General features: G+C 33.4%; 1 protein-coding gene across 1 annotated transcript; it reads left to right on the forward strand.

The window, feature by feature from the left end:
• The first annotated feature begins 5,701 nt into the window (after window positions 1-5,701).
• LOC143046507 (uncharacterized) lies at window positions 5,702-23,962 on the forward strand. Its single transcript, XM_076219664.1, has 7 exons — window positions 5,702-5,814; window positions 14,737-14,805; window positions 17,669-17,926; window positions 20,016-20,225; window positions 21,996-22,073; window positions 22,524-22,793; window positions 23,733-23,962. Exons 2-7 carry the CDS (start codon window positions 14,772-14,774, stop codon window positions 23,951-23,953), a joined length of 1,071 nt encoding a protein of 356 aa, XP_076075779.1. The 5' UTR covers window positions 5,702-5,814; window positions 14,737-14,771; the 3' UTR covers window positions 23,954-23,962.
• Window positions 23,963-23,981: the final 19 nt, after the last annotated feature.

The following is a 23,981-nucleotide window of genomic DNA, read 5'->3' on the forward strand; positions in this document are numbered from 1 at the left end:
GAGAATTCGAAATCTTGATTTATTTATTCAGTGATTTTACCTTGTGAAGTCCCCCATTGCATTTACAAACAATACCAAGAAGAAGATAATTTCATTTATACGTACACCTGGTAGATATAAACAAACTCCAGGCCCGTAGCCAGGAATTTCCAAGGGGGGGGGGGGGGGGGGGGTTCGTTGGACTCATGAACTCGACTTTAACAGTCACAATTTGAACAAAACGTTGACTTTAACAGTGCTTATTTGATTTCAAGGGGGGGTTCGTCCGAACCCCCCCTGGCTACGGGTATGAACTCAGTCAATTTGGTATTCCAATGGGTACTTATTGTGCATCTCTACTTATTGACTTGTTTCTGTGGATAAATACATTGATAATTGCCTGATCTTTAATTCTATCGATCATGCACAATTTGTTATCGTAACATGTATGTATTCTACCCGGTACATTAAATTTCAGTAATAAATAAAGAAAAAAAATGTTTGTGAAGAAAACATTGCCGGTCCACAGCGTTAGGGATCAAAGGACTAAACTTGAATATCTCATTTCAGTAAAATATGTTGATGATTTAAAATAAGGTTGTGTCCCACTGATAATGAAGTGAATGTGCCACTGTATCTCTGTGTAGAATTTGAAAAGAGTGCTTCAATATCAATGAGTTCTCAGAGTAACCAACGGGAATAAAGAAATAGAAAACCCTGGGTGTAAATACCTAAGTGAATAGAAAATCAAAGTACTGTCATACTGTATACTCTGTCAGGTCAGTCAACAAGTCAATGCATGAACAAATATATCCAAATACTATTTATCAACATAAATGATCAAATCAAGCTGTACTACAAACTCCCCTGCATTTGGAAATGACGTAGACCCCGTCATTGTTGTCAAGTTATAACAAAATACAATATATAATACACATGTGAAGTTCTGACTCTCGGTACTTCTTACTAACAATTCATTAAATTAACTATCAAACATATAAAAGGTAAAACACAAATCTCTATCACTGAATGGAATAATCTCACTGAATTTCTATGATGATTTCAAAATAACGTCTATTAAAGCTTGCAAATCTTCGTTTTCTAATCCAGATAGAGTTCCATCCTTAATTGAAGAAGCCATTAATTCTGCTTTTGCTTTCCAATCACAAATCACTGCACTTTTCACAACAAAATCTCCAGACCTTAGCCACCTTGGTTCTCTCCTAGCATGACGCGACCTTCTAAATGGAGGTAAAAACCAAATCATCTAACGTATCACTATCATCATTATCATGATCCTCTTGGATGATTTCATCTGCGTTCAATAATTCATGACCAGATTCATCAATAACAGAGGCGCTTCATAATTCAGAATCATTTCTGATTTCTTTAACATCAGATTGGCGTCCCCAACTGATTATGTTGTATCATGTTGTTCAATTTCTACGTCCTGTGACGCAACAGTACCATCAGTGCTTGCTGGAGCACTATCTGTTGTCATAGCAGGTACAAAATAATATTCGTCCTCTGATGAAGATTCCGTAGCTACAAAATGTCTGAACTATTTGTAACTATGACTGATTTAGGTTTCAGTGGTGATTTCATAGGTTTTAATCTAGGTTACGGTTTCGGTGGAGTATTAACGGTTTTATCTGAAATATGGCCAATAGGTAGAAGTAGATTTTTATGGAGTGTTCTTAATCTTCCTTCTCCATATTCCTTCTTAACATTGAAAACGTCGGGTATTTTTTAATTCGGTTGCGATATGATTATATACGGTTCATCTTCCCACTTATCAGCAATTTTATGCTTCCCGTCGAATGCAACTTTTTTTTTAACTAAAACCTGATCCCCTGTTTCAATAGCTGGACCTCTTTCTCGGATATCATAACCTTCCTTTTGTTTAGCCTGAGCCTTTTTGTTTCTCTTAATTCATGAACATATTTTATTTGTGGTTTTCGTTGTTTTTATGTAACTAATCCAAAACCTAAATCTACAGATAATTCCCTAAAGCTGTACACAGAAGGGCGGGTTTGAAACCCTTGCAAAGTTACCTCGACAACCTTTCACAGTGAACAAGCCCCTGTATACTGAAGAGGCTGCCTCTGCCAATATTGTCCAGAACGGGTTATTACATGTCGTTGTCCTGCTTCTTCCAACAATACAAGTCTGGGGGTGAAAGAACAGGCTGTAAAAGCAAACACTCAGTCTGTATCAAAATTAATCCAGCTTGGTACACAGAACGTTTGGCATGTTGGTAAAGTGCCTCTCGTGTTGGTGGTACAGACTCGATTTATCTACCTTTATGTGCAAAGAGTACCTTTCTAGCTTCATTTACACTGTTGGATTCACTTGCCCTGATTGTACAAAACGTAAAAACAATTGTACAAGAAAATTTGTCGAGGACAGTGCAAGGGTTTCAAATCCGCCCTTCCGTATACAGCTTTAGGCACGGTGTGGTGGAGATTGTGTCTGATGGATTGCAGAGTGTAGTGTTTACCGACACAAACATAATTGCATTTGACAGCTACTGCATATTTTTTACTTTCAATTGTACTCATCTGTTATAAAAAAAATTGTAAATATTGCAACGTCCTATTGACTTGTTTTATCATTTTTGTTATTTCGGCCGGGTGTTGCTAAACGGCGGAGTCGCCATCTTGGAAAAAAACGGAAGTTGATAGTTTTTCATATTGGTTTCATAACTTGATTTGTTTAGAAGGGTGTTAAGAGAAAATATATAAAGTTTCATTGTTTTACCACCTTGTGTTCGGTTTCTTTGATATTTAGTTTAAATTTTTGCAATTTTATCCGCTATCTTGGAAAAAACCGGAAAGTGATTTTTTTAAGGTTGGCTCCATATCTTATTTTGCTTAGAATGGTGTTAGGATTATATTCCAAGTTTGATGCTTTTACCACATTTTGCAGAATTATGAGGAAAAATTGGACTAAGCTGCTTGGCTATTCGTACAAGAACAAGCTTCAAATTCAGACAATAACACCCAAACAGATCTAGTCATACGTAATTATGAACTTTGCCAAAGACTTGAACAAAGTCCCACACCAAAGACTCTTTAAGTTATACAAACCACATTATTATGGAATACAAAATGAAGCACTTAATTGGATATCTGCCGTTTTATCAAACCGCACACAAACAGTTGTCCTGGATGGAGATTTATCAGGTGTTGCTCCAGTTACTTCTGGTGTCCCACAGGGAACAGTTCTGGGTCCTGTTCTATTTTTGGTATATATAAATGACCTACCAGAATATTTGAAATCCAGTAAAGTCGGACTGTTCGCAGATGACAGCATCATATACAAAGGCATCAAATCTGAAAAAGATTGCGATAGCCTACAGGACGATCTTGATGCTGCTGCAAAGTGCATGGGAAGAAGACTGGTTGATTGTTTTCCATCCTGTCAAATGTACAGTTCTCCGACTGCCACAAACAAGAAAAATACAATCAAACACGACTACATTCTTCACAGTCATACCATAGAATATGTCTTCTCCGTTAAATATCTTGGTATACCACTTCAATCCGACTTAAAATGGTCCCAGCATACAAACATCATTGGAAATGCAAATAAAAGCCTGGGCATCCTAAAAAGAAATCTAAAAACATCCATCATGCGTACCTAGCACTTGTCCGACCAAAACTAGAATATGCTTGTATGGTTTGGAACCTTCATACAGCGGAATAATGCAATAAACTTGAGATGATTTAACGTCGGGCTGCTAGGTATGTCTGTACTCGTTATCACCATGAACACCAGTAGCGTTACAGATGATACTCAATATTTTACATTGGCCTACCTTACAACAACGCAGACATAAAACTAGACTAATAATGTTCTATAAAATTGTTCACCATATTGTCGCAGTTCCATCAGAATTACTTATACCAACCGACAATAGAGCCTGACAAACTAATCCACAAACTTACAGACACTGTGACTTACTTACATTTAAAAATTGTTACACAATCATATTCATTTTTTCCGTTTACTATTACACAATATAATTTACTACCCCCAGAGGTAGTACTTTCCTCCACTCTCAAAATATTTTTAGAACAGTTGACACCTACTGTTCTCTACAATATAGATATATATTTGTTTATTTTTAGCACTATTATTTTGAAAATATTTTTTTTATTATTATTATCCTACGCATGCGCAGCAGTTAGTAATCATCAAAAATCTGATGCAAAATAATAGTGCCAAAAATTAACAAATACTGATGAATAATTGGGACTTATCATTTTTTACTCTGGGAGGGGGAGGGGTTGGTCAAAATACAGGGGGATTAAGTTTTTTTCTGTACGTGAAAAAGGGGGGTTCAATTTTTTTTATATAAATTCAAAGTGGGGGAGGGGGGGTCAATATTTTTTACACATGGAAATAAGTATTATAATAATAATTACTTTGACACATTCCCCATTTCCATTCTAAATTTTAATTTCACATACTTCAAGAGAAAAAATATCAAGAAGAACATTACAACAGTCAAATCGAAATTCAAATATATTTTTAACACCATTCATATATAATTAAGTAAGACATCACAAGACTCTGGTAATGTAGGAAGCTGCATAGGTGCTTCATAATCCGAATAATTCAGTCGTTATACATGCATTTCACTCACTTTGATCACTAAATTAACAGGCATTACTGCCAAGTGCTTAATAGTTTGAGAGAAATTAAGTATAAATTAAAACGAAACTAGTCTACAGTGATTTGTGCAAAATTGTGTCCAAAAATACAAATCACGCTGCATCATGAAAAAATATATTGTAGAGTAATAAATTCTCCAATAAAAGAATATTACTTATTCATCTAATCTGCATAGAATCAGTTGAATATTAATACAAAAGATGAATCTTAGATGATGAAAACCACTAATGCCTTACAAGATCCCTTTTGGTCCATGTATACCTCTAACTCCCTCAACATTTGTATTGTTTAAGGCTAATACAGTGGCGGATCCAGAACTTTTCCTAAGGGGGCCCGCTGACTGACCTAAGGGGGGCCCGCTCCAGTCATGCTTCAATCTTACCTATATATATAATCAACCAAATTTTTCCCACGAAAGAGGGGGGGGGCGCCCCCCCAGGCCCCCCCGGATCCGCCTATGTAATAAATCCGGCAAAATTTTGAACTATCCATATAAAAGTTAAGCACTCAATTGAGCTTTCAATAAGGCCTTACATGAACATAACACTTAAGTTGAAGCAGCGTTCAAGAGAGGGACATATAATAGATTCCTCTTACTAAATAATGTGTTGTTACTGTTTCAAACGAGGTTTCAAAAAGTTACTTTTTAGAGATACAAATGTATACTTAGGATCAAGTTTTCTTTACGTTGAAAGTCAGGAAAAAAAAACTATTCAAAGCACTGGCTTATATTCATGGAAGAGGCCTCATGGAAGGGACTGATCAATTAACGAAGAATATTTCATTTTCAACATTTTCGTGAAATATGCTAAAGTTTGGAATGTTTGATAGAGGGGGTCAATTTTTTTAAAATGTTTTACTGGGGGGATCAAATAAAAATAGTGAAATGTTATGGGGGATCAAATTTTGTATGTTTGATTTCAAAATGACCAACCCCCTCCTAGGTAAAAAAATGATAAGTCCCTAACTGGATACCATAAGAAGAAGAAGGTTATGCAGGTGGTGTTAGGTGAATATCATAATCTACACTTTACCGCCTCATCACTTACTTCCGGTTGATTTTATCCACAACATTGTCTTTGGATGTATTTCTCAGCTATGCTTTAGAATGATTTACTGAAGCCAGTAGACCTGCTTTTCACCAAGTTGGAGGAGGTATTAAGTGTTTTATTTTTTCTGTAAATAGCAAATCAAATATTCTGTAATTGTTTTTTTCAGTTTCTGTTATCTTTTCCTTAGAATCTTTCTAAAAAGTTTGTGACAAGTTTAAAAACCAAAAAAAAAAAGGACAGTATTATAATCCAGTAGACAAATAAACTAGAGTACTGATTCCTCTCAAGAATTCATTATTATTTGAACTAGGGCCATAGAAATACTGCAAAGGAATCAGAGGCACAGTAACATGGTTCGGGAACACAGTTATCGTCCCTTAATTTAAGTGGGAACACACTGACTGCCTAAGAGGTGGGCCCACTCCCGTCACCCTTCAGGAATTCCCTATATAACCACCCAAATGCCAAATGTCTTCATGTTCTATGCCTCAAATAGCAAGTAGGGGGATGAAATTACACTGTAAAAAAACTTTGGTCATGAATTTTACAGTTAAGTTGTGATTTGGTCCAGCTGAATAAGGTTAAAAATTAGTACTTAGGAAGATGTGGAACAAATTGTGAAAATGACTCTGTAAGTTCTTGTAGATTAGGAATAAAATATTTAAACTGTTCTGTACATGAATTTAAATATCTAAAATCGCAACAAAATCTATATTGTGATAGAGCTGCATCCTTTTCACTTTGAAAAGCATCATTTTGTCTTTTTCGTTTAGTCACCAATACTATTGGACTTGTGATAGGCACATTTTCTTCCTCACTAATCGGTGCTATGATTCCTTGTTTAAGGAGTTCATCTAAATGGTGCCGCAATACTTCTCTTTTATGTGGCGGGAGTCGATACGGTTGTTGGTGTTTTGGTTTAACATCAGGTTTAAGATTTATTTTATGTTGTACATAAGTTGAGAACCCTAGATCAGGATTTTCTTTTGTGACGAAAATGTCTTTGTTTTCATATAAACAGTCAGTTAATTGCGTTGTTTGTTCAGGATTTAATGGTTCAGGAATACTAAAATTCGACAAAAACACTGTCTTAGTTTCATCCCTAAATTCATTGTTTTTACTCGTTGAAATAATCGGATGAGTGGATCCAATCTGTACATTTTGAACTACAGGGGGGCATTTAATGTCTTCAGTTATAACACTGAAGTCAGCATTCAATATCTGAAAGTTCGCCAAGATTGACCCTTTAGAGACTGAAATTGTTGTATTAATGTAGGGTTCATTATCTTCAAAGAAATAGTTTTATCAATTGACACAGTGACTAACGCTTTTGCAAGAAGCAGTCCTTTTCCTAACGAAAACACATTGTTTGTACATATACCTTGAAGACCAACAGACAAATGTTTCGGCACATTTGCCCGAACAAAAATTTCAGAATTTGGCTGAATACATAGCCTTTTATTACATTTCACATGATGATATTTACTATTTGTGTTAAATTCACTAAACTTCAATGTAATATTACTAGATTTCAAATATTCCATACCTAGAATTAACGGATGTGATGTCGTGCTAAGAATGTACACTTTGACCTCATGCAAACCTTGATTTGTTTGTATCGTTACAGAAGAAGTTCCTTCTACAAATATTAATTGTCCATTTGCTAATTTAATGGGTTCAGTGAACCTACTGATATCGGATTTAACATGCCTTGGTAAAGATTTATATAGTGGAGCGGACATAATGTTAATTGAACTTCCAGTGTCAATCAAAGCTGCAATATCAACAGTATCACAACAAACATTCATATATATAAAATTATCAAAAGTAGATAGGTTATCTGGTTTGGAATCGGTATTATATAGTTGACTTGTTTAGACCTCGAATTTATGGACCCGAACGATTTGGCCTTGTATCGGCCGGGTATTGGTAGTTTTCCTGATTTGGTTTAATGGTTTTACATCGATAAGCAGTGTGACCCGTTTGGTGACAAATTTGGCATTTATTACTTGTTGTTTGTCCAAATCCATTCCAATTGCATTCTCGTTTCCTATGTCCTGGAAAATTACAGTTGAAACAATTTGAATTGGTGTTTGTGTTTGGGTATTGATACTGTTGTCTCCTTTGAAAATTATTTTGTGTCGACTCGTATTGGCTATTTGCTGATGCTTCTGGGACTTTCGAAATTAAAAGCTCTGACACATTTTTACTGAGCTTAGCAACTTCATTCGTTAGACTAGCAAATTCAGAGGATTTGAGATTAGAAATATCGCTTTGTTGTTCAGGAGGAGAGGTAGAAATTGCATTTTCAAATATTTTCTCACGGTATCCACATGTTTCGGCCATTTTAGCAGACGTTAAAGCAGCGGACAAATCTGCTGGCTGGCCAGCTCGTACGAAGAATGCCATTTTCTCTGGTAGACCCTCTATAAATCTAGCTAAAACCTCATGATCAGGTTTGTGTAAAAGGTTTCCCTTTTCAAGGATTTGACTATGGAAATCTTCAAGCTGTTGAGATTTTCCTAACTTAAGGGTATTGAATATTTGACCTTCCATCATAGCCATAGCACTGTGATTTTTAAAATTTGTAAATTTTTCCTCAAACAAAACTTCAATGGGGTTCCATGATTCTTTTGATCTTTCACTTAGAGTATTAAACCAGGTTAATGCTGGACCTTTTAAATGAAGATGAAACGCAGCTACTTTTTTCCCGTCAAACTCACGAAGATCGTGCAAAAGGGCATATGACTTAAATTCCGATAAAAATTTCTGTGCGTTGTCCTGGGAATAACCCGAAAATGTTGAGCAGTTGGCAAGTTTTTCCATTTTGGCAAACGAGTTTGAGCTTTTTGGAAGCGATGAATCTAAATTTGTTGAATGCAATTTTAGCGTGGAACTTTTCCTAGGTGTTGGTAGTGAGAGAAAAATGTCATGTTCTTTAAATTCGTTAAATTCTAAAAAATCTGGAGTTAGAATAGTATTATCAAAATCATCTTCATTTTGATACAAAAACGTAGATTCAGAGGTGTTATTAATTTCATCGGACCCTGGACTACTCATTTCAATTACAGTTCAAATTGTAGCGTACCAATGTACACATACAGAAAAGGTTATACATCTCTTGCATTTTGTAGCGCAGATTCCTTCACACATATACCAAATTCGGAACTAGAATATTGTAGCGCGACAATTTGCACATACAATCATTAAGTATAGTAATAAACGTACTTACAGGTAACTGGAGTTGAATGTTTTAAATAAATCCCTTTCCAGGCAGAATTCGCTGGTATTATAACTAAAGACAGTACATATTACACCACAAAGTTTTTACCAACCATAATCTTGACACTGGTGAATACCATCATAATATCCAGTAAAAAAAAAATAACTAGAAAAAGATGTTTACGTATAAAGTTCATGGAAACATTTAAAATAAAAGTCACAATATTAATAAATATAATTTGAGTCCTCCACCATGATAGATCCGTGTTTTACTTGCTCGGATTATCCGAGTCGGATACTAATATTAAAAACACATATTTTTGTATCTATTCTATATTTTTAAAACTACATATGCACAGTTATCCTACAAATCTACAAGTCCCAGTCTCTGGCTACACGTGCTGTTCTTATCTTTAAAATCATGAATATTCATTAGCTATGTAGGCGTGTCAAAATCGTATCATACGCGATAATGACCAGCCAGTACACACTGTAATGATTTCATTAACCAGTATTAAAAAGATAAACATAACACAAGATTTCAAGACACTGTACAAAATGTACATAAAATTGTTCATATTTTGAGTTAGAGCCTATGAAGTTTTCTATAATTTTGATCATGTTGATATAATTTGTCCCAAAAGTAGTACAACACACTGTATCAGTGTATACTACCTGAGAAATATAATGGAGAAAGCCCAGGTGGGATTTTTTTTATTTTCATTTATTATCTAAAAGTAGTACACTGACTGACAAATGACTGACAGTTATTTCTTCGTGGATTTCTTTTAGTTAAAAAATGAATTTAGTATAAAAATATACATGATGTACATGTTTTACTTTCATTTTCAGACTTATTTAAGTCAGAACATGACCAGATGTCAGACTTGTTTTAGGTTTATTTATGTTTATGAAATAATTTAATTTCAATTGGTGGGCAAAGTTTACCCTCTACGACATCATAGCGGTGCGCAAAAGTATAAAAATAACATAAGGTCCTACATGTAAGAGCTACGGTTCCACAGCTAAACACTATTCCACCTATAGTACTAGTCATAATTTGTCTTAAATTAAAGGGAGACAAATCTTGAAACCTTCATGTTTAGATCTATGTGAGCCATGTGAGTCAAAAACAGATTTAGACTTATTTATGTCTGATCTCTGACTGATGAACATGTACATCATGTACATGTAGTGCTGGATTTTGTTTGCTCTCAGTTTCTGCAAGCACTCAATTCATTCTCAAGAATTGACATACATGTCAATTACACAGTGTAGCCTAGACTAGACAAAGCAGGGTTCTTACAAGTTTAAGAATAATATAATACATTATTATTTCAATCAATATCCCATGAATAAAATAGAACAAGTAAATGGCATACAATTTCGATTATTTTTAGTGGAAGAAGACGTCAAGTCTTCTGAAGACTTAAGGGGCCGACCATTGGCTTTGAGTCTCCGTATGCCGCATTCATTTCGTGTATTACAATTTCAAAACAACTTAGATTCCTGACACCGATTTTTACACATGATTGGGCATCTGAATCATTTAATTTGTAAATTATGATTGTAAAACAATCACTATCGTAAATATAACCCTTTTATTTATGTAAATTATTAGATTTCATCTCATCCACATGAACGTAATTTGTTTACTTGTAACAGGATGTTTTAACTGTAGATATTTGTATTACGCATGCGTGAATTTGGTATCGGTACAACTCGCCCTGTTTACAAGTTCGCCCTTGAAGTTACGAATTTGCAATCCTGCAGACAAGAAGATTTTATTTTTATATAAATAAAAAGGATATATAAAGTGTAATCTTTATTCATGGGTTTCCTTTGTCATGTGAATTAGATGCCCTTCGTAACATACATGTGAACCTCACGTTTAGGAGAAAAAACTCCCGTGTATGAAATTTTTCAGACGCCATAATTGATCATTTCTTACTACTGTACGGGTGTAATTGACACCTGTGTTAAATTTTACCTGAACATCAAAGAAGATGTATAATTATATGGCTTCACTTGACAGCTTGGGTGTCAAACATACTGGTAATCAACGATGTTTACCTCCGGCTAACTGCCGTTGTGTTATCAAAACGATGTGTATTGGGAATATTGAAATACTTTTTTGTTACTTCCCTTTGTTTTATCCTGTTTTCAGTTATTTTGCTTTTAAAAATGTAAATGGTAAAAAGACTATAAATGATTAATATTTTAATCAAATAATCATAAAAGGATGTTAATTAAATGAATTTAAATGATTTTGGACAAATAAAAAAATTAAAATTTATAATATTATTTTATTAATTTAGACCTCCTTTCAAGGATTAAATTGAAGTTTATATATTAAATTTGTTTAGTTAGAAGGCATCATACAATATGTGCAACTAGGCTAATAGTCTAGCATCTGCTAGCTTCATGTATAATTTTTCTACCGATTTAATATATAACTAGAATTATGCAAACAGACTTAAGGAAAAGGCATGTAAGTCATGTAAGTTCATACAAATATGACACTTTTTCTAGACAATCCAGATCTTGCACAATACATCGCTAAAAATTGTAACCTTTAATTTTGTTGTTGTGCAGTAAAAACCCATATGGGAACTTTCAAAAGTTGGCAGGTATGTAACAAGTCTTACTATTTTTATGCTCCATTTAAGGGCAATATGTTTTCTAGTCTGTCCGTCCGTCCTGCTTCTGGTTATAAAGTTTATGGTCGAGGTAGTTTTTGATGAAGTTGAAATCCAATCAACTTGAAACTTAGTACACATGTGTTCCTCTTGATATGATCTTCTTAATTACTGCCAAATTAAAGATTTTACCTAATTTTCATAGTCAACTGAACATAGAAAATGATTGTACGGATGGGAAATCCATGTACTTATGACCTTTTCTTGTTTGAAGAAAAAAAATACATTTTAACGATAATGGAACAAAGCAGCCTGGGTAAGTGGGGCTGCTTTTATGGTAATTCAAGTTACCTTTTATTCACCTTCTTCCACTTCAGAGCTATCAGCTCTTTGATTTAATTTTTGGTCATACATGAAGTGATTAAATCATTCAGGGGAATAACTTTTAATGTGCGATTTTTTAAATCACTTATTCAAGTGACATTTTTTCCATAAAGAGTTGTCGTTGTTTGATAATCACCAATTCAAGTAACTACAAATAAATCACTAGACAAAGTGATTTAATTTAATTGTAGCATATTAAAAAGATAATATTATACTAATGATCAAGGGACTAGTTATAGGTTATGTTGCTAATATTATCACAATATCAGACCCAACATCTGTGTTTATAGGATGACCAGTCATGCCAGGTCATGACTTTGTACTGACTCTAGGATAATGATATGAAAATCACTTGTTGTATCAATCATACATGTACATTAACCTCTATTTTCTTCTTAAATATCACATTTAAAATATTAGTATTTTAGTTTTTTAAGAAGCAAAACTGTTTTTTCTTTCCATTTTTATACTGATTAATTATTGGATATAATCTTATTCTAAACCTGGTGTAACCTTACCATGTTTAAAATTTTGGTATTACTACAAAATCACAGAATTTCTCATTGATTTGATATCATATGCATTGTGGTATTTTTGCCAATGAGACATCAATCTAAACAAATACAAATGTAACAGATTTGTAAGCAGATAAACATTACCATACAGCCTTCATTAATGTGCAAAACTATTACACGAAAGGCAAATCTAAGTGTTCACAGTTAATGAATTGGTTTGAGTGTAAAGAAGTAATAAGTATGAATCTCAAATCTTATAGAACTCCTGAAGTAGTTTTTAAGTATTCTACATGTTCTTTTAAACATGCTAGAGTTTAACATGTTTAAAATGTACATGTAGAGTAACAGAATTTAGAAGAAATTCCTGCTGACAAGTATTTATACATTCATATACATACAAATGTAGTATAGAAGATTGATTGTTTATTAGTTTAAACATATGTATTTATTTATAGTGGATTGGGAAACAAGTTACATGTATTATAACTTATTATATCGATCCCTTTCCATTTTCAAATGACTTTACGGGTGTTGATTACAAATGTACTTATTAATGTCAAGTGACAAATATTTCAAGTATATTTAAGAAGGGTGAAATAGTGATCTGCTGACAATTATAAATGATAATTTTCAAAACTCAAATGTAGTAAATAATTTTATTGCAACAAGGAAATTTAAGCTGTTGTACATGTTGCACAAATACAAAGTTTAATTTGTGCATCCTTGTCAATTGATAAACATGTATACATGTATACAATCATGACAATGCATGTAACATTTGTTGAGAAAAGTTTATAATCTAACAAAGCCAACAAAATAATAAACATTGATCAAACAGGAAATCATTACATCGAATGGCTATATTAGTAATGTTAAGAGGTTCACATTTGGGGAAAATTGAAATAAGGGCAAACATATATTTAGATACATAAGAACACATATATATATATTTGCAGTTACATACTATTTAAAGGTATTAAAATTATAAATATTGATTATTAATCATATTGTTGGTTTCTGAAAAATATAGCCTGTAAAGACCATTTTAGATGTTGATTGTGAGGGGAATTAGGTTTTCTAAATGTCCCCAATAATTATTTTCATTTCCTAATACAATAAAAAATGTACATATAAATTGGTGTTTATGAAAATGTGACCAGATTTTCTAGTTCAGTTGGGAATACAATGACATTTCAGCTTGTAAAGCAATATTGTAAGTAGGTAAGGTACAATAATTTTATCATTAAACATGTTAATTTTGAAGGAAGAGGTTAGGAGACAGCAAACAATCAAAGCCAAAACTTCCCAAAAATCTTCAACATCACTGACAATCTGTTATAATGGTGCCACCAGTATATTGATTGTGGGAATTGGGGAATGGGGAGCATTATTAAGTTGACTCTTATTTAAATTCTTTGAATAAACATTATAAGATCATGAAGATCAAATGTTTAGTAGGAAAGTGAAATTATGTTAAAAGTTGCATTTGTAATTCATTGTAGTTTGATTATTTTTGTTTCTGTTGAAAAGATATATATACCGTATACAATGTATATTGTAAAGAAATTTTTATGTGATACATGTATTCTTATAATAGTTATCAAAGGTACCAGTATTATAATTTAGTACGCCAGACGCGCGTTTCGTCTACATAAGACTCATCAGTGACGCTCATATCAAAATATTTATAAAGCCAAACAAGTACAAAGTTGAAGAGCATTGAGGATTCAAAATTCAAAAATGTTGTGCCAATTACGGCTAAGGTTATAAGTTATATGATATATTTTATAAACTACTGTTAAAGCAGAAATTGTCGTGAACGGTTTAATTTTGTTTATTTTATGGAAAAAATATATCGCATGAAGTAAATCACATCGAAATCTTGTATAGAGACAAAACCACAAAATGTTAATCCCTGGAAAATTAATGTTTATATACAGCATATCAGATTTCTATAGAGTTCTATAAGACATCTTGAAGTTAGTATAGATAGTGATATAAATATTCAAAAAGTCATGATGATAGTGATTTCACAGTCATGCAATTAAAAAATAATATATCTATATAATCTATATATTGTTCAATGTTGTGATGCCAATAATCCCGTTGTGTATTGATAAGTATCTTTATAACATATCCATTTACTTTAGGCATTGTATTTTATTGTCAAAACATTAATGACATCTGTTACAGTGTGACTAGCTCTAGCTAGATCTTGCTTGGGAGGAAACAGATCAATAAAACTAATTTGTATGATAATTTCAGATTGTGTAGAATGCACAGAATAAATGAACTAAGAAATGTCGGGAACAAGTAAAGGAAAACAGAACTTAGGTAAGTATATATTATAACTTAAACATGTGTTAAAGGTCATTTCCCACAAATCATAATATATAAAAGAAAAAAATCAATTAAATATTGTTAAAGGTAAGTGCAAAGGTCATTCTAGAACAAAACCTTTTGAAATAAGCATGATAAGGAAACAAACAAATCGTAAAACGTATGTCAGTTCAGGAGTCTTGTTTTCTCATACAGAAAATTAGGAAAATCTATGAAACTATGAAGTTCAAATTGTTTCAGGAACAAACAAAAGATTTTGTAAGTTTAAAAGTCATGCCAGAAAAAGCTAAGGTAGGAATAGGAATGTGTAGAATGATTGCTGATACACTTGAAACCATAGGTCACCCTTCAGCCTTCAACAATGAGCAAATTCTATATCTTATAGTCAGCTAAAAAAAACGGCAAAATTGTAAACTATTCAAATAAGAAAACCAAAGGCCTTATTTATATAAAAAAAAAAGCAGATTTAATAAGAAGTAAAAAACAACAACCACTGAATTGCAGGCTTCTGACTTGGGACGGGCACATGCAGAATGTGCAAGTATTATTCATGTTACCTCCCCTTACCATGCTTACCTGGTATATATTTGTGTGACATCACTAGTACATAAGATTAAAAAAAAGAAAAATCAGTTGGAAATAGCTTCAGGTTGGCACAAAATACAAAAGTCAACCAACATTAAGACAAAAGGCACAACTTACAGTGCTTGTACCAATCTGTAAGTACTCACAGATACTGATAGCTAGTTCAAAACAAATTACAACTTACAAATTATAATAGATAAATTGTGGTGTCCCAAACAAAACATTGGTCAGTACATGTACACATTAAACAAATTAAGTGTTACGTGGTAAGCAGGCTAAGCAAATCATGACCTTGTGGAATGCCAATATATAAGTACATACAATGTAGTAGACCAATAGTTTTCATAAGATTAACTGTGTTACAGTTTACATATTCATGTTTTATTTATCAAAAAACAAAATCAATATTTAAGTACCAATAAAAACCATGATGATGCATCATACTACAATGGTACATTGATAACCTTTTAAGAATCAGTTTATTCAAAGGAACATTGGTTGTTTTCTCATTGACATTTTTACCCTATATACAATGTACATGATATAGATATATCTTTCTATTTATATAATGTCTAAAAATAGCAACAATCAACATGCAATCTATTTAAGCGTGGATCAGCTTGTGAAAATAAACTGATACAGTTACTGTATCTTTCTATTTATATATATAATTCACATTAAAAGATTTTTCTTGCTTGTGTTTAGAGAATTGCTGAGGACTTTTTATTTGAATAATTCTTTTAAAGTCAATTAAAATTACTTTGATCCAGATCATTACCATGATTACTCCATCCCTGGTTTTAGGTAAAAGTTAGTTATTCATACTATTGATGGAAAGAATTTCACTAGTTCATGAACCTATAATTTAATATCAAATTAGAATAAAGCAATCTAATTTTATATTGAAAATGATCAGCTATTTAACCCAATTCACAGCATGTTATAATTTTCATTGGTTTGTGGGTACTTATTTTTATAGATTGAGGAAAATTTGTACAAAAGTAAATATTTGATTTCTTGTAATTGTCAAAGTCTGCATAAAATCCTACAGAAAATTTGTACTTAAACATTTAGAAATGTATTTCACCTTTACCCACAAAAATTGGTATCCCTCAAATATTAACAAGTCCACAGTTAGTATTTTTAGTTTTTTGTCGAGCCTGCAACTTTTGTTGCAGAAAGCTCGACATAGGGATAGTGATCCGGCGGCGGCGGCGGCGGCTACGGCGGCTACGGCGGCGGCGTTAGCTAACTTCTTAAAAGCTTTATATTTTAGAAGGTGGAAGACCTGGATGCTTCATACTTTGTATATAGATGCCTCATGTTACGAAGTTTCCGTCAGTCACATGTCCAATGTCCTTGACCTCATTTTCATGGTTCAGTGACCACTTGAAAAAAAAGTTCAAATTTTTTGTATTGTTGAATTCTCTCTTATTATAAGTAATAGGATAACTATATATGATATGTGCGTACCTTGCAAGGTCCTCATGTCTGTCAGACAGTTTTCACTTGACCTCGACCTCATTTCATGGATCAGTGAACAAGGTTAAGTTTTGGTGGTCAAGTCCATATCTCAGATACTATAAGCAATAGGGCTAGTATATTCGGTGTATGGAAGGACTGTAAGGTGTACATGTCCAACTGGCAGGTGTCATCTGACCTTGACCTCATTTTCATGGTTCAGTGGTTATAGTTAAATTTTTGTGTTTTGGTCTGTTGTTCTCATACTATATGCAATAGGTCTACTATATTTGTTGTATGGAATGATTGTAAGGTGTACATGTCTAGCGGGCAGATGTCATGTGACCTTGACCTCATTTTCATGGTTCAGTGGTCAAAGTTAAGTTTTTGAGTTTTGGGCTTTTTATCTAATACAATATGCCATAGGTCAACTATATTTGGTGTATGGAAATATTTAATGATCTTTATGTCAGTCGCGCAGGTTTTATTTGACCGTGACCTTATTTTCACGGTTCATTGCACAGTGTTAAGTTTTTGTGTTTTGGTCTATTTTTCTTAAACTATAAGTAATAGGTCAACTATATATGTTGTATAGAAGCATTGTTAGCTGTACATGTCTGCCTGGCATGGTTCATCTGACCTTGACCTCATTTTCAAGGTTCATTGGTCTTTGTTTAGTTATCTTGGTTAATGTTAAGTTTATGGTACAGTTGTTATAAAGCTTAGCTTTTTACTTAGGACTATCAACATAATATCAATGATTAGTATAGAAGGCGAGACATTTCAGCGTGTGCACTCTTGTTTTTTTTAGTTCAGAAACTTTCAACACAGACTAAAGATGGGCTGAAGATAGAGAACCAAAGATTATGTAAGATACTAAATGACCTGAAGAAGAAGTACAAACTGACCTATGAGGTCATACAGCTACTTGATCAGGAATATGAACAATCTAAAGACAGCATGGTACTAAGATACCCACAGTTGAAAGATATGATAAGAAGAGCAACAACTGACCATGTTCTACAACAGGCGGAGATGCCAAAGATTCCTAAACATAAAGGGGTTAAAGGTTTGTGTCTTTTGTTGTTTTTATGCCCCAGCTGTTTTGGAAGGGGCATGAAGTTTAACCCTTGTCTATCTGTAAGTATGTACATTGTATATCAGCAGGGTTTCCCCATGGTCAATTATTTTTTTCGCCACCTCTTTCGCCAAAACAATATATTTTTCGCCACTTTATTATTTTTTTCGCCAAGTAACATAAATATATTTTTCCTGTTGTGCCCTTTTGTACTAAGAAGTAATTTTTACAACAAAACAAAAGCTTTTATCACATGAAATTGATCCCTCATTTCATGTGTAGTCATTACATTGAAGGGTTACTCTCATTCGAGGGGTTGTTCCCAGCCTTTTGGATAGATTTTTTCATAACGACAGTTTTCTTTTCTTGACCATCGTAAATGAAAAAGTTGAGACGTACAACTATGCTTGAAACACGTGCATGTGTCTTTCAAACGACTTTATTAAAGTCAAAGGATAAATGAATTAAAGTTTTAAATCGGAGATTTTTCTTGCTTTTGAACAATTTTCGTCACAACAACAGCTTTCTTTTCAAAACTATCTTTAAAGGGAGATATGTCAAAAGTTTGCTTCAAACACGTGCGTCGCAAAGATGTAAATAAATTCTGTATGAGACATTTATAGCGGAAGCCATTTGACCATATCATTTTGTGAAACAATTCAATCAACACCTTTATTAATTAGTCCTTTGTTGTCGATAGCTATAAAATGCAATCAGCTGATTATTGATTTTCTGTCTAAATCTTAATGAGGTCAAGGTGAATTTCGAGTATTGTCTGATCGGGTAAAGTCCGAGAAACTCGAAAAAAAGTAAATAAACAAGATGGAGGAAAATAAATCGGTTTATATATTTCTTTCGCCAAATTCTTTCGCAAATGACGAATTTTTATCGCCACAATTAATATTTTTTCGCAAATTGCGAAAATGGCGACCGCCAGCGGAAACCCTGTATATCAGTACGTCCCAAAATTGGTTTCTGTTCTCTAACTTGAGTTTGCCTCAACCAAATATAATGAAACTTATACACAATTCTTATTACCACAAAACACAGATCAAGTTTGAATTTTGGTGGCATCACTTTATTTCCCTCTTTGTTTGTATGCTGTACAACAAGTCTTGGGTAGACTGAGGCAGCAATCTAATGACAAAAAAACAACCGATTTATTCTACATTATAATTATAAGAATAAGAGATGAAAGATACCAGTGGGACATTCAAACTCATAAATCGAAAATAAACTGACAATGCCATCATGGCCATAGCTAAAAAAGAAGACAACTCTTCACCAGAGACTAAATGACATAGAAATATTCATTTTTTGGTATTTTGATTGTTCCAGAATGAAAGACAGTCAGCTGGTACAAACCACACAAGTCCATTCAGTTCAAAAATTCTTTCTCTTTATAAAATGTCCCCATGCTGGTTAATGTAAGCGTTAGCTATGAAACTGTATAATACTTACTAAGTAAAATAATTATATGACTTGTGCTCTTTTCACAGACAAAGTTTGATTGAAATTGATCTCTGGGTAAACTTGAATGTATAAGCTGAAAGAGTATTACAAGCTTTCATATGTACCTTATTGTACACTTATTCTTTCATCACTACCAGGGGCCATTTTTGTCATGATCACTTTGAATTTACTGTCCTTAATATTTATTTGGTTATGTTATTGTACATTTCAGATCTGTTCCATAGTACAGAAGGGACAACACAAGTACAACAGCCTGTCCAATCAAGGTCTTCTAGTTTCTTACAGACCTGTAAACAGTTTACTGTCCTTAATATGTATTTGGTTATGTTATTGTACATTTTAGATCTGTTCCATAGTACAGAAGGGACAACACAAGTACAACAGCCTGTCCAATCAAGGTCTTCTAGTTTCTTACAGACCTGTAAACAGTTTACTGTCCTTAATATTTATTTGGTTATGTTATTGTACATTTTAGATCTGTTCCATAGTACAGAAGGGACAACACAAGTACAACAGCCTGTCCAATCAAGGTCTTCTAGTTTCTTACAGACCTGTAAACAGTTTGCTGGCATTAATATTTATTTGGTTATGTTATTGTACATTTTAGATCTGTTCCATAGTACAGAAGGTACAACACAGGTGCAACAGCCTGTCCAATCAAGGTCTTCTAGTTTCTTACAGACCTGTAAACAGTTTGCTGGCATTAATATTTATTTGGTTATGTTATTGTACATTTTAGATCTGTTCCATAGTACAGAAGGTACAACACAGGTGCAACAGCCTGTCCAATCAAGGTCTTCTAGTTTCTTACAGACCTGTAAACAGTTTACTGTCCTTAATATTTATTTGGTTATGTTATTGTACATTTTAGATCTGTTCCATAGTACAGAAGGGACAACACAAGTACAACAGCCTGTCCAATCAAGGTCTTCTAGTTTCTTACAGACCTGTAAACAGTTTGCTGGCATTAATATTTATTTGGTTATGTTATTGTACATTTTAGATCTGTTCCATAGTACAGAAGGTACAACACAGGTGCAACAGCCTGTCCAATCAAGGTCTTCTAGTTTCTTACAGACCTGTAAACAGTTTGCTGGCATTAATATTTATTTGGTTATGTTATTGTACATTTTAGATCTGTTCCATAGTACAGAAGGTACAACACAGGTGCAACAGCCTGTCCAATCAAGGTCTTCTAGTTTCTTACAGACCTGTAAACAGTTTGCTGGCATTAATATTTATTTGGTTATGTTATTGTACATTTTAGATCTGTTCCATAGTACAGAAGGTACAACACAGGTGCAACAGCCTGTCCAATCAAGGTCTTCTAGTTTCTTACAGACCTGTAAACAGTTTGCTGGCATTAATATTTATTTGGTTATGTTATTGTACATTTTAGATCTGTTCCATAGTACAGAAGGTACAACACAGGTGCAACAGCCTGTCCAATCAAGGTCTTCTAGTTTCTTACAGACCTGTAAACAGTTTGCTGGCATTAATATTTATTTGGTTATGTTATTGTACATTTTAGATCTGTTCCATAGTACAGAAGGAACAACACAGGTGCAACAGCCTGTCCAATCAAGGTCTTCTAGTTTCTTACAGACCTGTAAACAGTTTGCTGGCATTAATATTTATTTGGTTATGTTATTGTACATTTTAGATCTGTTCCATAGTACAGAAGGTACAACACAGGTGCAACAGCCTGTCCAATCAAGGTCTTCTAGTTTCTTACAGACCTGTAAACAGTTTGCTGGCATTAATATTTATTTGGTTATGTTATTGTACATTTTAGATCTGTTCCATAGTACAGAAGGTACAACACAGGTGCAACAGCCTGTCCAATCAAGGTCTTCTAGTTTCTTACAGACCTGTAAACAGTTTGCTGGCATTAATATTTATTTGGTTATGTTATTGTACATTTTAGATCTGTTCCATAGTACAGAAGGTACAACACAGGTGCAACAGCCTGTCCAATCAAGGTCTTCTAGTTTCTTACAGACCTGTAAACAGTTTGCTGGCATTAATATTTATTTGGTTATGTTATTGTACATTTTAGATCTGTTCCATAGTACAGAAGGTACAACACAGGTGCAACAGCCTGTCCAATCAAGGTCTTCTAGTTTCTTACAGACCTGTAAACAGTTTGCTGGCATTAATATTTATTTGGTTATGTTATTGTACATTTTAGATCTGTTCCATAGTACAGAAGGTACAACACAGGTGCAACAGCCTGTCCAATCAAGGTCTTCTAGTTTCTTACAGACCTGTAAACAGTTTGCTGGCATTAATATTTATTTGGTTATGTTATTGTACATTTTAGATCTGTTCCATAGTACAGAAGGTACAACACAGGTGCAACAGCCTGTCCAATCAAGGTCTTCTAGTTTCTTACAGACCTGTAAACAGTTTGCTGGCATTAATATTTATTTGGTTATGTTATTGTACATTTTAGATCTGTTCCATAGTACAGAAGGTACAACACAGGTGCAACAGCCTGTCCAATCAAGGTCTTCTAGTTTCTTACAGACCTGTAAACAGTTTGCTGGCATTAATATTTATTTGGTTATGTTATTGTACATTTTAGATCTGTTCCATAGTACAGAAGGTACAACACAAGTACAACAGCCTGTCCAATCAAGGTCTTCTAGTTTCTTACAGACCTGTAAACAGTTTGCTGGCATTAATATTTATTTGGTTATGTTATTGTACATTTTAGATCTGTTCCATAGTACAGAAGGTACAACACAGGTGCAACAGCCTGTCCAATCAAGGTCTTCTAGTTTCTTACAGACCTGTAAACAGTTTGCTGGCATTAATATTTATTTGGTTATGTTATTGTACATTTTAGATCTGTTCCATAGTACAGAAGGGACAACACAAGTACAACAGCCTGTCCAATCAAGGTCTTCTAGTTTCTTACAGACCTGTAAACAGTTTGCTGGCATTAATATTTATTTGGTTATGTTATTGTACATTTTAGATCTGTTCCATAGTACAGAAGGGACAACACAAGTACAACAGCCTGTCCAATCAAGGACTTCTAGTTTCTTACAGACCTGTAAACAGTTTGCTGGCATTAATATTTATTTGGTTTTATTATTGTACATTTCAGATCTGTTCCATAGTACAGAAGGGACAACACAAGTACAACAGCCTGTCCAATCAAGGACTTCTAGTTTCTTACAGACCTGTAAACAGTTTGCTGGCATTAATATTTATTTGGTTTTATTATTGTACATTTTAGATCTGTTCCATAGTACAGAAGGGACAACACAAGTACAACAGCCTGTCCAATCAAGGTCTTCTAGTTTCTTACAGACCTGTAAACAGTTTGCTGGCAAATCTGACGATTCTTCTTATGAAATGAAAACAGTTACCAGAAGTAAGATTTTGTATTGTGTGTGTTGTTAAATCTGAAAAGGCTTGATAAATGAACAATTAAAAAACATAAAGAACTTAATTTGTTAATGTTGATTACATTACTGTTTGGGACTAATAATTTCTGTTTCTTTGATAAATCAGCGGAGATAAAATATTTATGCACTCATGGCTTCATGACCTCCATTACTGTTTACTGATAAAAAGTACCACTGTATACGCAAGGAAACAAGTTTTAATTTAGGGAATCAGTTTCTAAACTAGAATTTGTCCAATAAACGACTTTGTCAAACAAGAAAAAAACAAACCGGAAAGTACCATGTAAAGAGGATTTCTTTTCCCGACATGAAACAAGTGTACTATTATTACCTGGGTTTTCACTTGCCCGACAATTTTTTTACTGCCCCCAAGAGACGGAAAATTCTGAAGCCCTGAATCTAGATCCCTGAACTTCATACGAAGATTGCACACATTTTGAAGATATATGCAGCAACTATTATAAAATTGTTTGAGAAATATTTTGAAAAGAGCAGTCTGGATAATCTCAAAAAGAGCTTTTTGGCATATAAATTGATAAGGATTTTTTTTTTGGCACAAAATTGGAAAGAATAATATGGATTTCTCATTGACTATAACCGATTGTCCTTTATATTCATATCCACTAAGTTGCAATAAAGACCAGAATATGTGGTATGATTGCTAATGAGACAAATCTCCACAAGAGACCAAATAACACTGTACAGCCTTCAACAATGAGTAAAACCCATACCGCATAGTCATCTAGATCTATAAAATAACAAATGTTAAACAATTTAAACAATTAAAAAACTATTAGTGATGTCCTGATTTATTTTAAGACTTCGAAGACACATGCTATATGTTCATATTTGTGACACTATATATATATATATATAAATACTCACTCTACTTGATTCCATTACAGATCTTTCTGACATGCATAAGAAAGAGATAGAAGATGATAACAAAAACAAGGAACACATGATCAGCGTATATGAAAATAAATTCTTAAGAGCTCACAACAGACTAACCAAACTAAAGCAGGAGTTTATTGCATCTAAAGAAGACCTTCTACCTGTTAGATACAACAAGTTGAAAGAAATGATAAAAACAGTAACTAAAGATGAAAAATTAAAACCTGAGTAAAGAAAGGATGTTATGTTTGATATTAGTG

This window comes from Mytilus galloprovincialis, chromosome 9, assembly GCF_965363235.1.
Source record: "Mytilus galloprovincialis chromosome 9, xbMytGall1.hap1.1, whole genome shotgun sequence".
In the NCBI taxonomy this organism is placed as follows: Eukaryota; Metazoa; Mollusca; class Bivalvia; order Mytilida; family Mytilidae; genus Mytilus; species Mytilus galloprovincialis.